The sequence below is a fragment of the Strix uralensis genome, chromosome 3, assembly GCF_047716275.1.
Source record: "Strix uralensis isolate ZFMK-TIS-50842 chromosome 3, bStrUra1, whole genome shotgun sequence".
Lineage (NCBI taxonomy): Eukaryota > Metazoa > Chordata > Aves > Strigiformes > Strigidae > Strix > Strix uralensis.
Genome location: NC_133974.1, coordinates 12633479 through 12648664, shown reverse-complemented (window position 1 = coordinate 12648664; position 15186 = coordinate 12633479). Strand labels below are relative to the sequence as shown.

General features: G+C 41.0%; 1 protein-coding gene across 1 annotated transcript; it reads right to left on the bottom strand.

Annotated features, from left to right (window-relative positions):
• Window positions 1-941: 941 nt before the first annotated feature.
• Window positions 942-14801, bottom strand: LOC141941605 (uncharacterized). Its single transcript, XM_074864579.1, has 22 exons — window positions 14779-14801; window positions 14460-14523; window positions 12934-13048; window positions 10129-10256; window positions 9328-9471; window positions 8607-8690; window positions 7904-8071; window positions 7739-7835; window positions 7419-7642; window positions 6512-6665; window positions 6228-6436; window positions 6024-6141; window positions 5663-5868; window positions 5092-5209; window positions 4269-4438; window positions 3421-3494; window positions 3215-3342; window positions 2189-2378; window positions 1618-1759; window positions 1255-1351; window positions 1038-1116; window positions 942-945 (listed from the first exon to the last, which is right to left on the bottom strand). The coding sequence occupies exons 1-22, from the start codon at window positions 14799-14801 to the stop codon at window positions 942-944; spliced, it is 2736 nt and encodes a 911-aa protein (XP_074720680.1).
• Window positions 14802-15186: the final 385 nt, after the last annotated feature.

Below are 15186 nucleotides of genomic sequence, written 5' to 3'. Positions count from 1 at the left end.
ACCCATTATTGTATCTTTAGCCCTAAGGGATAATAACTCATGCTGAGCAATAGCTTTCCTTAGAACAGGAAAATACAATATTGAATCTGAACTGTTTATACATCACTGTTCAGATGCAAAGAAGAAATCAAGAAATTTTCCTCCTATTAAAAAGAAAAAAAAAAAAGACATTATAATCTGACAGGAGCTCCTCAGCATCATGTTCTCTAGTAAGGAAAAATCCTTAATATTTTGTGTCTAGAGTCCATGTGTGATCATTACTACTACTTCAAGTCTTCACCAAAAGCTTTTTTTCCATTTAGGCTGAGAGCTTACTCAGCTAAGCAGTCACTGATGCTACCTGTGAGCTATTTCCCCTCACTTAGGGAAGACAACTTGACATTGCAGATCCACAACACTCCTGCGAGTTCCACAGTTTACAGTTTTTCTGTCAATAGTCACTATAGGATCAAGTATGTTCCTCCCCATCTTGCTTCAGAAAACCACTTTCTTTTACCAACATCAAGCTCCCTACAATCCTTTGTTCATATGGAAGCTTTAAAATAAAAAGCTTAAAGTGATTTACAATTGACTTCACACCTGTTGCCACCTTCCTGCCCCTACCCCAAACCACATGCTCCCAACTGTAAAGTGACTAGACACAAGTTTTGGACATGTTAGCTGAGTGGACTAGGACAGATGCAAGATACAAACAACCTAAAAACTTGACACTGTAGAGGAACACAAGAGAGCAACACACTAATTTATCTTGAAGACAAAGCTACACCTATACTGGTTAGCTGACACTTTCTCAGTAGACACCATCAATATATTTTCCCCATAGGTATTTTCAAGATGTCTTTACTTGTAAGTCTGGACAGGCTGTTCCTGCTTAGGCCACCTAACTGCAACTTTATGAAACTAAATAGTTCCTGTTTAGTCTCTGTTGAAAGCTGGTGTATTCACCTACAGGGAGAAGAGAGGCATACAGAAGTCTGTTACATTACAACAGCGGTGTGTTTACTATTTCAGTAGTGTAATTTAAGATTGACACCAACCTCTGCTTGTTGTTTTCCTTCCTAACAAGCACTGCTCCAGATGATGCTTGCCCATGCAGATGTGGTCCTGCACTGCGGTCTAGTAAGACATTTCACCTTTTAATTTTCCATATAGCACACACTTGGACCAGGTCTGTCATCTGACACAGCTCATGAGAACATGTGCCATATTGCTGAGCAAAGATTTAGGCGTGACTTGAGAAGTACTTTTTCTTACCAAGTCTGTGTTTCCCAGGATTGCATCTTCTTGGACAAAGCAAGCTTGAAGGCTGTTGCACAGTGCTGCAGATCACCACACTGCAGTGAAAATACAGCTACAAGACAAGAATATTAGTATTATGTGTAGAGAACTCTTGGCAAACATCCAATATGTGTGCTGACCCCAAAGGAGAAGAACTGAACACTGCTAAGTGGCTAGTCTTTATTTACTACTGTTATAGTGTTATGCCTTCAAGGAGGGAGCTAATAGTCCCAGTCATCACTTGGCCAGCTGAGACCTTACACAGGTCCTGTGTGCACTGCTCCAGGCTCACATACCGGGGCTGCTGACAGCATGTGACAGACTGCAGAGACATCTCACCTGCTCTTCTAACAGAGCTGTGCCTTGTACAAAGGTGAACATCCTCACTTCAAATCTCTTCAGGTGCTGAGGAAATTTTACTCTGAGACTATAATTAACTTCATGGAAGATAGTTCTGTAGGAGTCTTCATGGTTTTCACACCTTATTGGGAAAGTGAAAGAAAGTGTAATTAGTCTAAGCCTTTATCACTTCAACCAGATATTTAAACAGTGCAAGAAGGTGAAATACAGAGGAGCTTCCCTCTCAGTTTTCCTTGGTCCATAGGGGTATGGATAGAGCCTCCCCCAGCCATGCCTTTGGCCACAGTCAGAGTTACTTCTTGTTCTTTCTTTCCAGCTGAAAGCTGTTAGCTAGAAGCACTTCTGCCCACCCCAATGACCTGTTGCCACCAGAAGGCATAGCCACTGTGCTGACACAAACATGTGGTCCACAGCCTAGTGCTGTATCCTGCCCGTCAGGACAAAACAATGTATCTAAGCTGACTTTTGTCCTCTTCCCCTTTCCTCCCACCTAAGGTAAGAGGCCTTGTGCTGAACAGTTACCAAATAACAGGAGGGAAGCCCTCCTTACCCATTTATAATGATGGGCCACTGCAGAAGACTGTCCTGGCTTCGGGAGTTTGTAGCCCAACAGTCATCCAGGTTTAGTTCCAGTCTCACATCTTTAGGCTGGAGCAGTTCAACTTCAAAATAAAGTGCCTCTTTCAGGTATTTTACCACAGGATATTCTGATTCCTGGTAGGACTCTGAATAGGATTTCTCTAGAAGGGAGTATTGATGTTAGAGTTTCCCTTTTACAGAGTAAGTATTCACAAACTTTCTGCTTCACTCTTCTTTCCACCACCATTTAATCTCACACAGCCATACTAAAATCTGGGAGAGTGTATGATTGTCAACAAATGGGAATAGGATGGCAGAAAAGTAAGAACTGGCAGTGAAAGCAAAAATCTGAACTGTATTCCTTGGCTTTGAGGATCCAGAAGTGAGACACACCTCCTTCTGTAAAAACCCATTGGAGTAAGATGCTCATTCAAAACTGTCTCTACAAAGATATTGGGGGCAGAGGGGGAAGGATGGGACAGGAAAGTAAAAAAATTCATCATGGCCACTCTAGTCATGGTGAAAGTTTGGTTCAGGCTTCAGTTAACCCTTTATGCTAACACAGTTACCATTTTACAGCAGTATTGCATGTAGCTTCTTTCTTTGACACAGGTTACGATGGTTTCGGTCAGTGCTAACTCTGCTTAGCAACATTTAAGGACTTGATAGGAGAGAGAAGCCGACATCACATCCACTACAGAAAACTTTTAGTAAGCCCAAACCAAGCAGGAAAACCACATGTATCAGATGCTAAGTCTGATCCACTGCAGATACTTGATGATTTATGTTGCATTCCGGAATGGAAAACTTCCACTAGAGGCCTTAAAGAGGTTTCCACTTCATCTTTGGAGATGTTCAAAAGCCATCTAGACATAGTCCTGGGCAACCTGCTCTAGGGGCCCCTGCTTGAGCAGAGTGGGTGGACGAGATGACCTTCAGAGGTCCCTTCCAACCTCAACTGCTCAGTGCTTCTATGGAGTTCAGTCATACATGTTACCTTTGAAAATCTTCAATGAAAGAGCAAGAGAGCCAAACCCTGGTTTAACACTGGGTGGTGGGTTCTTCTTAGATTCATATTGGACATCAACAGTTTGCTTGATTGCATACCAGCATACAAATTTCAGTCTGAGGGAAGAAATTCAGTATTAGATTTTAAAAGACCTAAACTCCCTAGAAGAAGGTTATCCAAGGTATGACACTTACTGGTATACTGGTGTATCATTGCCAGGTCTGAAATAGAGTACATCATTTTCATATGTCATAGTTGTGCTATTGAACTGAAAGATAGACATCATTACAGACAGGACAGTTACAGAGTTTACTTTGATTTTGACACAATATCCATATCCCTTCACTGAACTGACAGATTGCATTGAGCAGAGCACACTTAGGAATGTTTAGAAATTACCAGCCAACAGCCTACCAAACTAAAGCCGATTATAGCTGACAGCTATGCCATGGTCAAGAAGAAACAGATTATTAGCTAACAATACCTTGAATATGACATAACACCCAAGTAAGTGAGTGCACAGGGCCTGAGAAAAGAGATCAGTTGTTTCTGTTGACAGAATCAACGTATAGCATGAGATACAACACTCGCATAACTAAACTGCGTTTTTGGTGACCTGAATTTGAGCATGATCTGATCCTTTGTTATTTTGTCCAATTTCTCTTTACGCAATATGTAGGTAGCAGGAACAGAACGCATTCTAGTCCTGGGCCAGATAGTCATTAGCAACACCTAAGCAGCTTCTGCAAGGCATACGAGTATCTCTCAACAACATAAACTCACATTTGAGTCCATTGCTAAACAATTCAGAGGTGTCAAGCAAAGCTAGTTTCAGAATATACCTCTGACCTTAAAACTGTTTTTACCAAATAAGAACTTCTGTGCAACTGAATTTAGTATAATCAGAAAAAGAGTAGATGTACTACTTAACAAAAATTCAGCTGTGACCTACTTGCAGCTTCTGCTGAACTCTGAACCTCTGTCAGTTCTAGTAATAACCCTACCCCAATGCAAAGTAAAATTCATGTGACTAAGCCCTTGCCTTTCTACTTGTTCCACAAGTGTTCACATTGAACTTGAAGGTTGCAGTCTTCTCTGTCACTAGACTGGGTTTGCACCGTCTGTCCCTCAAAACAAACAGGCTGGTATCCAGGTCTGCAACTCCTACCCATTTTACTGCAGTAATAACCACAGTCCCATTGGGTAGGCACTCTGAAAGAGAAAAATACATTTTCATACAAATCAGGACTCAAACTCCTTTATTTTGTAGCCTAGCAGAACAGAGAGGTTCTGCATGGATTTGCCACCAAGTTTTTTGGCAGCTCACAAGGATTAAGTTTTGAGCAAGACTCTCTTCAGTACTAATACCTGAATTCCTTCAAGCTAACTGCAAGTAGAGTGTGCACTACATGGACAAAGCTGTTGATTTCACTTATCTTTCTCCTCTTAGAAACTCTCACCCTCTCCTAAAAGGATTTTTCTAGCCAAAATATTCAGTGCATTCAATACTGATAAGTAGCTTTAGAATGACTGATTCATATGCTGATCCTCCCCTCCCACCCCATCAAAAAAGCCAACCCCATTCAACCCCAAAACCAGCCACAAAAACCCTTTAAAAAAGATTCATGATTTTGGAGGTGTGAGGGGAAGTAGAGTTTCCCACCTCCTTCCGCCCATCCTGTACTAGACAGGATAGTCACTCCAATCTGTAACTTGCCTTGTAGCATATTACTTTGTAGGAAATCTGACAGGCAAATAGAGTATCACAGAAATATAAATTCTAGAAACATTTCAGACTGTATGGGCTTGTGTGATTTAGTTATGAAGCTAAGAGCATTAACAGCTATTCCCCAACACATTATTACGTATTAGCTCTGAAGGTGAAAATCTGCAGGAAATTGAGAAGTCCTTCCTATTAGCCAAGGTGATGCCATCCTTCAGGGTTAAGTGGAGTGAAGCCTTTATTCCAGAGGTATGAAAATCCTGGAGATGACAATCACAGAAAACAAGAAAATATACACTCTTCAACTAAAGTATTCAAAAACGAAGAGGGTGAGTTGTCACAAGCCAAAGGCAATGGTGCTTGATCAAAGTCAAATCCACAGATTTTTTTTTTAAATCTATAAGCTCACACAACAAACTTCTTTCAATCATTTTGCAATAGAGTGTAGTACAAACTCTGCTGCATGTTCAGTTGCCATTAAAGATAGCTCAGCCTTAAAGTGCTTGTAGAATTTCTTTTTTCCTTGTCTACTTCTGCCAACATTAACCAACAGAAGTTAAAGTGTTCTTCCAAGGGCAGAAAATAGTCCTCCATTAATCCTCTGAAGCCCATCTTAAAGGGAAGTTTCATTTCACTTTCAAGGACAGAGTGTATCATGTTCATATTTTGCAACTAGAGCATGTCTTTTAATTGTTACATGTTGGCATCCTTACCTCATATCTTACATGGGAAGAAAGGAAAGGCACAGATATTGCCAAGTGAGTGCCATTGTCCCTCAGGCTGTAGTTGTACTTCTGCGCAGCCTCTGGGGTCAGGTGCCAGTCTGAGATGAAGGGCAGCCAGTTTTGGTCCACATTCCCATGAATGATTATGAGATGAATGTTTCTGCCATCACAAAATCCTCTCGCGCTGGGGAGTACTGTAATACAGTCAAAAGTCAGCCAGCACACTAGCTGCTATCAGAGTTTAATAAGGCTATTTAGGACTGACAGTATCCCTGGCTGAAATAAACCCAATTAACAGTTGAGTTCACAGCCATGTTGGTACAGTTTTGCCCAAGTTCTACTAGTTTACCTGCATCTTTAACAGCTGACACTGTTATGACTGGGACAACAAAGGTCTCACTTGTTGGGTGCGTTATGAAAGCAAGTGTGACGTTCAGGGTGTATGATCTCATGTCTGCTCTCATGTACTAGGAAAATAATATTTAGAAATAAAAGTCACCAAGTGATATCATCATTTCTATACCATGGTATGCTACAGTGTCTTAGCACACACCTCTTTCTTTATGCTTGGTGCATCAAGTAGGACTTGTATTACATAAGCTTTGCTTCCATTAGCATGTCTGATCTCGTATGTTAGATACCCATGCTGAACAGCTTCAGGTACAGCAACAGTTGTCCCCTCAATGGTTAAGTTCACAAGCTCCACATCTGGGAGGAACGTTCCTACTGTCACATTCATTAGCCTTGCACTCAGATTTGAGTCTGAAGAGGAACACAATAACATTAAGCTTTTAGCAGTACCAAAACCTTCAGTAAATTCAAAGTTAGGCTACTTACTGTTTGCTATAGCAAGTTCTACTTGTTCAAATGGTGTTTCTATTTTCTTGATGATAGTATGTTTGGTTAGTCCCCATTTATTATCTTTCCACTGGTGTTCCAAGAACAGGTTGATGGTGTATTTTACCCCGTGCTGTCCACTGCTCACAGAAGTCTAGAATTTCAAATCAACACCCTTTAGTATAACATGATTTTACATCAAAGTTGTATCGTAGCATCTCAAGGTCAACTATTGCTACAGCTCCAAACAATTGGCCTTCTCAGATCAGGAATCATGAACTCTTAAGTGGCACTTGCTGTATCCCTGTGAGTTTAGATTATCTCAGAATATTCAGAAGACTTCCTTTGGAAAAGGTTTGGAAACTCTCAAGTTTCGAAGCAGCAAGGAACAATTTCACCAGTGAAAGGGCTACTCCTGCAACTTCCTTTGAAGTTCAGTTGTTACAGCATTTGCTCAGGACTCAGTTCTAGATTTAGATGCATAGTCTCAGCCCATTCCCACATCATATGGTCTGGTGGACAAATGGATTGTTTCCATTCTCTTCAATGGTCTGTGTAAAATACAACAGAACCCATGCATGCTTTTATTGTCCAGTTAGGACTGTCTCCAAGGACTATGACATCAGGACTAAAAGTCAAAAGCTCTGTGTTAGCCTGAGGAAGGAGACAAATCAACAGTTCTGTGTAGGATTCTGTGTTTGTAAGAAAAGCAATTCTTCACACAGTGGTGCTTATAAGAGCTATCTTTGGTCAGGGCTTTCAGAATTTTTAATATACCCTTTCTTCCCCTTCACCTCCATCCTTCATTTAAAAGGAACAGAATGAAGAATTATTTCTCCCCCAGAAAAAAAAAAACACCAACAAAACAGAAAAGTCTGTTGCCTGACACCTAACATAAGTCACTAACCTTGTAATAGCCACCTTTTGCACCTATTGGTATCTTCATTGTAATTGCATTTAAGTCATTCAAAAACACATATTTCCTGGAAGCCATTTCTTTGGCAGAGAGTTTGTGTAGATCCACACCAGCTTCAACAAGCACATCCTTAAAGCTAGTCGCTCCAGCAGAGAGCAGTTGAATATATTTTGGAACAGTCCAGATGATTGTTTTGTTAGTGTACTCCACACCATCTTAGGGACAAGATATGAAAGCTGTCAGCTCATTACTCTAGTTGTAAGTCAGTCCCTATACACTCAAGTATTGGAATAAGGTACCACATTTCTCACCTATAGGACATGCCACAGCAGTATCCACCATCAGGATCATCCATCGCTGTTTGTAAAACGTACTTGATCTCACTGCAGAAAAGGTAATTCCCTGATCCTGTAGGAAGACATCTGGTTAGACCTACAAAGCCTGGCAGCTATCTGGGCCAGAATGAGCATACCAACCTCGATCAGCTGAATTTGTGCAGCAGTGTATGGTATTCGCAGCAGAACCCTGGTGTCTGTGGTGTTGAGTCCATAGCCTGCACTCCAAGCATCACTCACAAGCAGAGCCTTTTTTTCTTCTGGCTGATGAAACACTATTTGCCATATTGAGGCTTCGCCTGCTTTTGTCTACCCAGAGAAATTCATCAACAGTTTAAACATGTGGTTCAAAGTAACAGATTTACTATATTGAATGATTTATTGTATTGAACCGCCCAGCAGTTTTGTTGCTTTATTCTAAATACTGCTGGGGGATACCCCTCCAGCTTTCACCCCTTCACACATACACAAAAATTTCCAGAGATTAACTGCACTGCTACATTGCAAATACAGGATCCAAGAAGAAAAAAGCCTACCCACAGTTCACTCCTGGGCCATAGACTCTTAGGGACCATTTTTGTTGCACAGCCTCTTGCCTGGGGAAGACTTGCTTTCTAGGCTTTTTGAGAAATCAGTTTCCATTTCTTCCTTGCAGACATGGCCTACAGCTGTCTATTTCAAATATATAAAATCTCCATACTAAAACTACATGGTACAAAAATTCTGCTCTTCCTACTTAAGTGCTTTGTGAAAGGACATTTTGTACTATGTGGACATGGAATAGAAGGATGGTTGTGCCAGAAGTAGCACTAGTTTTTACTAGGAAGAAAACCTGCAGTGTTACCTCTGGAAAGGCAAGTGTCCAGTCCTCAGGTTCATCTTGAATGAAGTCTTTGACAGTCTGTGGAACCTCCTTCCTGACAGAAACCTGAAGGCAGAAAGCCTTTGTAAGGGATTTGCTGATGGCACTTGTTTCCTTGTCTTCAACACCCTACAAGTCTTTTTCAACAGAGACCAGAATTTCCTAGAGGGACATTTCCTCCCACCAAGTAAAAAATTATGGCATAAGATGCCATCGTGCATGGTGCATTATCTGCAGTCCACTTGATTTCAGCTTTATTTTCTACCTATCTTCCCATTTCTACTTGCAGTTAAGGTCAGGAATTCATCCTTGACTTCCATGTCCTTTTCCAAGAGGAGTCCTTTTTCCTCCCTGCTCTGCATTTTTCCCCAGCAAATTCAGTAGGGAAACTTTCTTCAGAAAGTGTACATTTCTGTTATCTCAAAGAAGACTTTTTGAAGCAACATTCAGTGAGTTCAATCCATTAGCTTAAACATTTGAATACCATTTCACAGCTTTATTAACTATTAATTCTGGCAAGTAGGCTATACAAGCATAATATAAATGCGTCACTAAACTCAAGATGCATGCTGTACGTTCACTAGTAAGCTGTGCACAGAGGGGCATTCAAACTCTGTTTCCAATGCACATTTGTAGCATCTAATCAGCTTCAAAGAGAGCATCTTCCTTAAAGTACCTTCCTGTAAGTACTTCCAGTGCTTACCTCCATGTAGTTACTTTCACATACTAATTCCCTCGGACTCCATGGACCATAATGGCAACTTGCACTTTTCAGATGAGTTGTAGCATTTTTCATATCAGGAGTATGAGATGCTTTGATTTGTATAGTTATTATGAACACATCTTTCTGTATGGACACAGGGAATGCTTGCTTGTTACACTGATTTTCTCTAGTTAGGCACCACCTATCCTTGTGACCTAAAAGTAATTTACAAAACCCACCCGCCAGCCTTTGCACAGAAGAGCAACTCCATACCGAATCATTATTGCTTTCTATTTGATTTACTACATAGGCTATATGCATATAGGTATATAGCTACACAGCAACATAAATACTTCAGGGAGCAGCTTCAACCTTTCACATAGCCCCAGAACTGGACAAAAAAAATGCTCCCTAAAATATAGCTGATCTTGTATTTTATGACATAGTAGCAGTGAGCAAGTTTTTGAGCTTTTACCCTAATGCGTCTCAGACACTAATTAGAGCAGAATGCAACCCAGCTGCCAAACAGAATTCCCTACTCTTATCCAGGAGAAAACAGTTGCCCTTCAAAAGCATATATGATATGTTTCTTCACATGTTCATCTGTAGGCCATTCAAATGTCACTACCATAGAATATTCTCAGATCTCTGGATACATTTGAAGAGAATTAAATAATTTTCTGATAATAGACATAAAAGACATTATGACACCTCAATTAATACCTATCAATAATTCGGTAATCTTTTGAATAAAGGCCATATACAACAGCACTGTAGTCAAAATGGCTATGACAGACTTACCTCTAAGTGAGAATGGCAGCTCAGGGCAGAAGCACGAAACTCGATGTTACTCCACTTGTTGTAAGTTACTGTATAGCCACACTGTGATGCCATGACCTCATCTAGCTCCCAGGCTATGCCAAATTGATCTATGGACCATTAGTGAAGAGTGATATTAATGAGTACAGCTACTGCTCTGTAAACCCCCTGAGCGACCTGCCCTTGCCCCAGGGCCCTCCTTCAATAGGCCCAACTGCAAACATGGACATAAGAGAACTGTGAAGTGGTGACAGAGAGCTGTAATAAAGTCTATAGAAAGTAAGAAAAGTAAAATTAGACAGCTTGGAACAAGGAACACTAGCAGCTCAAGGACTGAAGATTAAAAAAAAAAAATCACCAACAGGGAAAGGTATTAAATCTTAAAGGGGCAAAACCCCTGGTAAAACACACACCAGTCAGTTAGATCATCAGTGTCAAAGTTGTCAGGATTGACAGATTGATGACAGCATAGCAACATCAGGAGTCTGATCTGTGGTTGACACAGGTCCATATTTCTCTCTGATGCCTGCCTGGCCAACAGGCTCTTCAGGGGTCTTATCAAGATGATGAACCCGCTAAAGCTTAGTATAGATTTTTTTTTTAGGCTGCAAAAATGTTTTTCTGGTTTTAGGCTTTTTCATTTTGTGTTTTAGTTTTTTTTTTTTCCCCTTTCAAAAATAACTACTTTATACTTTCCAGCTGTACATATCCCAGTTGCAGAGTGTCTTTCTTTGTGTATGGATGAAGATGCCTGAACAAAGAACATATATTAAGGGTTTTTTACAAAAGTTTAACATTCTAGAAAGGTGGATGTTATGTTATGGATCATAGAATAGTTTGGGATGGAAGACAGCCTAAAGATCATCTAGTTCCAACCCCCATACCATGGGCAGGGACATCTTCCACTAGATCAGGTTGCTCAAAGCTCTGTCCAGCCTGGCCTTGAATGCTTCCAGGGAGGGAACATCCACAGCTTCTCTGGGCAAACTGTTCCAGTGCCTCACCACTCTCACAGGAAATAATTTATTCCTTATAGCTAATATAAACCTACCCTCTTTCAATCTAGAACTGTTACCCCTCATCCTATTACTACACTCTGATAAAGAATCTCTCCCCATCTTGTCTGTAGGCCCCCTTTAAGTACTGGAAGGCCACCATAAGGTCTCCCCAGAGCCTTCCCTTTTTCAGGCTGAACAATCCCAACTCTCTCAGCCTGTCCTCATAAGGGAGATGCTCCAGCCCACTAATTGTCCTTGTGACCCTCCTCTGGACTTGCTCCACCAGGTCCATGTCCTTCTTATGTTGGGGGCCCAAGAGCTGGACACAGTACTCCAGGTGGGGTGTCACAAGAATGGAGAGGGAGAATCCCCTCCCTTGACTTGCTGGTCACACTTCCCTTGATACATCCCAGGATACAGTTGACTTTCTGGGCTGCGAGCACACATTGCTGGCTCATAGTGAGTTTCTCATCCACCGATACTCCAAAGTTCTTCTCCTCAGGGCTGCTCTCAATCCACTCGTCACCCAGCCTGCATTTGTGCATGGGATTGCCTCGACCCACATGCAGGACCTTGCACTTGGCCTTGTTGAACTTCATGAGGTTCACACAGGCTCATCTCTCAAGACTGTCAAGGTCCCTCTGGATGGCATCCCTTTCCTCCAGCATGTTGACTGCACCACACAGCTTAGTGTCATCAGCAAGCTTGCTGAGGGTGAACTCAATCCCACTGTCCATGTCACCAACAAATCTGTTAAACAGCGCTGGTCCCAACTCCTACCGCTGAGGAACGGCACTTGCTCTCCACTTGGGACATTGAGCTGTTGATTACAACTCTTTGAGTGCGAACATCCAGCCAATTCCTTATCCACTGAGGGGTCCATCTATCAAATCCATCCCTCTCCAATTTAGAGACAAGGATGTTGTGTGGGACAGTGTCAAATGTTTGCACAAGTCCAGGTAGATTACATTAGTTACTCTTCCTTTATCCACCAGTGCTGTAACCCCATCATAGAAGGCCACCAAATTTTTCAGGGATGATTTGCTCTTGGTGAAGCCATGTTGGGTGTCACCTATCACCTCCTTATTTTTCACATGGTCTAGCATAGTTTCCAGGAGGATCCTCTCCATAATCTTGCCAGGCACAAAGGTGATACTGACTGGCCCATAGTTCCCTGGGTCTTCCTTCATGGACTATATCTAGTTAGACAGCCAACTAACACAGAGAGCTAGTTCAAGAATGAGTTTACATTTTATGCATATAATCTTACACCTGATGATGTTTATAGGCCAAAAGTTTTTTCACTTTTGGTGAGATAAAAGTTACATCATTCCAGGGCCCTCTGTGGTGCTTTTCACTCAAATGTACCACTTGTTAACTACTAAGCCCATAGCCAGAAGGCCAAGCTAATTTTTCTTAAACTTCATTAAGAATTTATACACCTCCACCAAGTCCCTTAGCTGTGAAAGCCGCTAGTGCAAAATCAGTAATGTAGTGCCAACTTCAACTGGGGAACATTTTTACCAGGAGGGAAATCTACCAGCATTAACATGCCTAGAAACCAACGTGCATTTCAATTTGAGTCCAAAGTAGTCCAAAATAGCTATGATTAGACTTGATATTGCTAAGTTTTCACACAACAAATCTACAGGATGGGTTATACAGAAATAAAGCTAACATTTGACTTTACTTCCAACCTACCAAGCTCTATGAACTTTGAATAGTCCAGAGAATATTAGACGTTTCACCATGTGCAATTCCCTCTCCAAGTTCTTCAATATCAACTTACCAACAACAGAGAAAGTTAAGTATTTGTCCTCAAAGTATTCTGCACTTAATGTGATACGCATAAGGTTCCCCAAGCACTCTGAACTCATGGGTCCTGTGTTGAGCATATTGAAGAGCTAGTAAGTACAGGATTAAAGGTAACATACAAACATAAATCTGTTACTTCTCAGATTGCTTGATAAAGCCAGTGTTGTGACAGTCATATTCCAGCATCTCTGGTGAGGTGGTGTTAGAGGTTTTTTTTTAAACCAGCAATACTTCCAGGAGAAAAGTCAGTCCTGAAATTAGTATGCCAGTAGTAACTGTGTCTGATCAGCTGGCAATGCTATCTGCAACAGCCAGTCACAGAAACAGGATTTTGGAACATACTCAAAAAAAAAAAATGAAATTAGCCACCCCAATCTGAACACCTTAAATGGAATAAAACAGAACAAGAAAGTACCCCCACCATCCTGAAAAGAGAAAAAACAAACACCTAAGCCAAAAAAGCCCAACCAACAAAACTCCACAAACCACAGAACTAAAAAAACCCCATATGCACCTATTCATAAGAGGAGCCACAGGCCAAATCTGGGTGGGGAGCAGCCACATCAGCTACCCATCAACCTATCCTGTTCACCTGCCCAAGTACCAGAGCCAATTGGCTTCTGGTACATGTTCTAGATGTAGGACTAGAGACCAGAGAAAACTTTTCATTTAACACATATTTCTAATAAACCGGGATTTGTTGTTTCAAGCAGAAGTTGCTATGGCATAGTGACCTAATACTAACTGGACCTTTTTATAGTAATAGTGCACGTCAAGGGCCAAGAGGATCCTTTGTCCTAGAGAGTTCAGCACTATACCCTTAAATTAATCAGAGATGCAACTCCTGTGTCAGAGATGATCATACTAGGGAACATCAGACAGATAGTGGCAAATGTGACCATATTCCACCCATATTCCAAGCTACCATGGTCATTCAGTGCAGAAGTTATATAATTGCTCCAAGCTAGATAGAACCTCCTCCAACATCTTTTTACTTTGATCTTTGGTAAATGCTAACATGTTTGTGCAGCACCTGCAGTGAGTAGTACAGACAGTCCTAGAACTAGCTCTCTGTATCTGCTCTTTGAGGACCAGCTCTATTCTGTATGGAAGAAGTTAAAGCAGACAACGGTTTTGGTTAAGAAAACTGTTCTTCTCAGGCAAAACACTGATACCTTTATAGCATTTAGAAGACCTTACATATTGTATGGTCAATAACAATAACTAGGCTCAGGAAAACAAAAACAATGAAGTCCCTATTAATTCATCAGTGTTTGTTACCAGAGTGAGGAAATGAGGAAACATTAGATTTATGTACTATCACATTAAGCAAAAGAGTGGCCATGAGTAGTTACCAATAGGCACTTGTACGTTTGGAATTTCTCAGAAAAATGTGCAAGTGAGGCTGCCACAAGAGTTTCAGACTCTTTTGAAACACACACACAAACACAGATATCATCTATGAAAAAGACTGGAAATTGTTATGTGAAAACAGTTTACAGCAGCATTACCTGGTCTCTCTTGGGTCCATATTTCAGAGATTAATATCCCTATAAGCAACAACCTGTAAGAGAAGACAGGGATTAGCAGCAGCTTCAGCTGTGACAACAGTTTGCTAATAAGTTTCTCTGCTCTGAAAGTTCTAGTCTGGGTATTAAACTAGTCTTAAATTTAGAACTACAGGTCCAGACTTGGAAATTACAAAATGAGATTTCCTTAGTCACTACTAGAAAGGTAGAGAAGACAAACCAGAAACATTAATATATTTAACACCTCAGGTAAGACTATTTATGGTCTTAAGCAGCTATGAAGATCTCACCTCTGCACCAAGCTCAGCTCCATTATGCATTTGCTCAGCCTCTACCTGTGGTGCTTTTTTTTGTTATGGTCACACACAAACAAAAGTCTTCTTCCTCAACTTTGCCTAGAAATCAAAAGTTTTCTGTCTTCTTAGAGTCTTCCATTAAACAGAAAGGCTTCTACCTTTATACTGATGAAACTAATTTTCAGCTGTTTACTCTCCTAACTATGAATCTATAATTCATGTCACCTGTTCATTTTCTTTCCTGATTAAATCTGCTCCTACTTAAGTCCCTAGGTCCCCCTAGTTTGATAGTTGCTGGGTCCTAGCTATCAGGTTGTCAGGAAACAGTAGTATAACCGGTGCTGTTCTGGGAAAGCAAATGGTAATTCATTGTTTCAGAGTTACTTCTCTTTACCCTGTGTG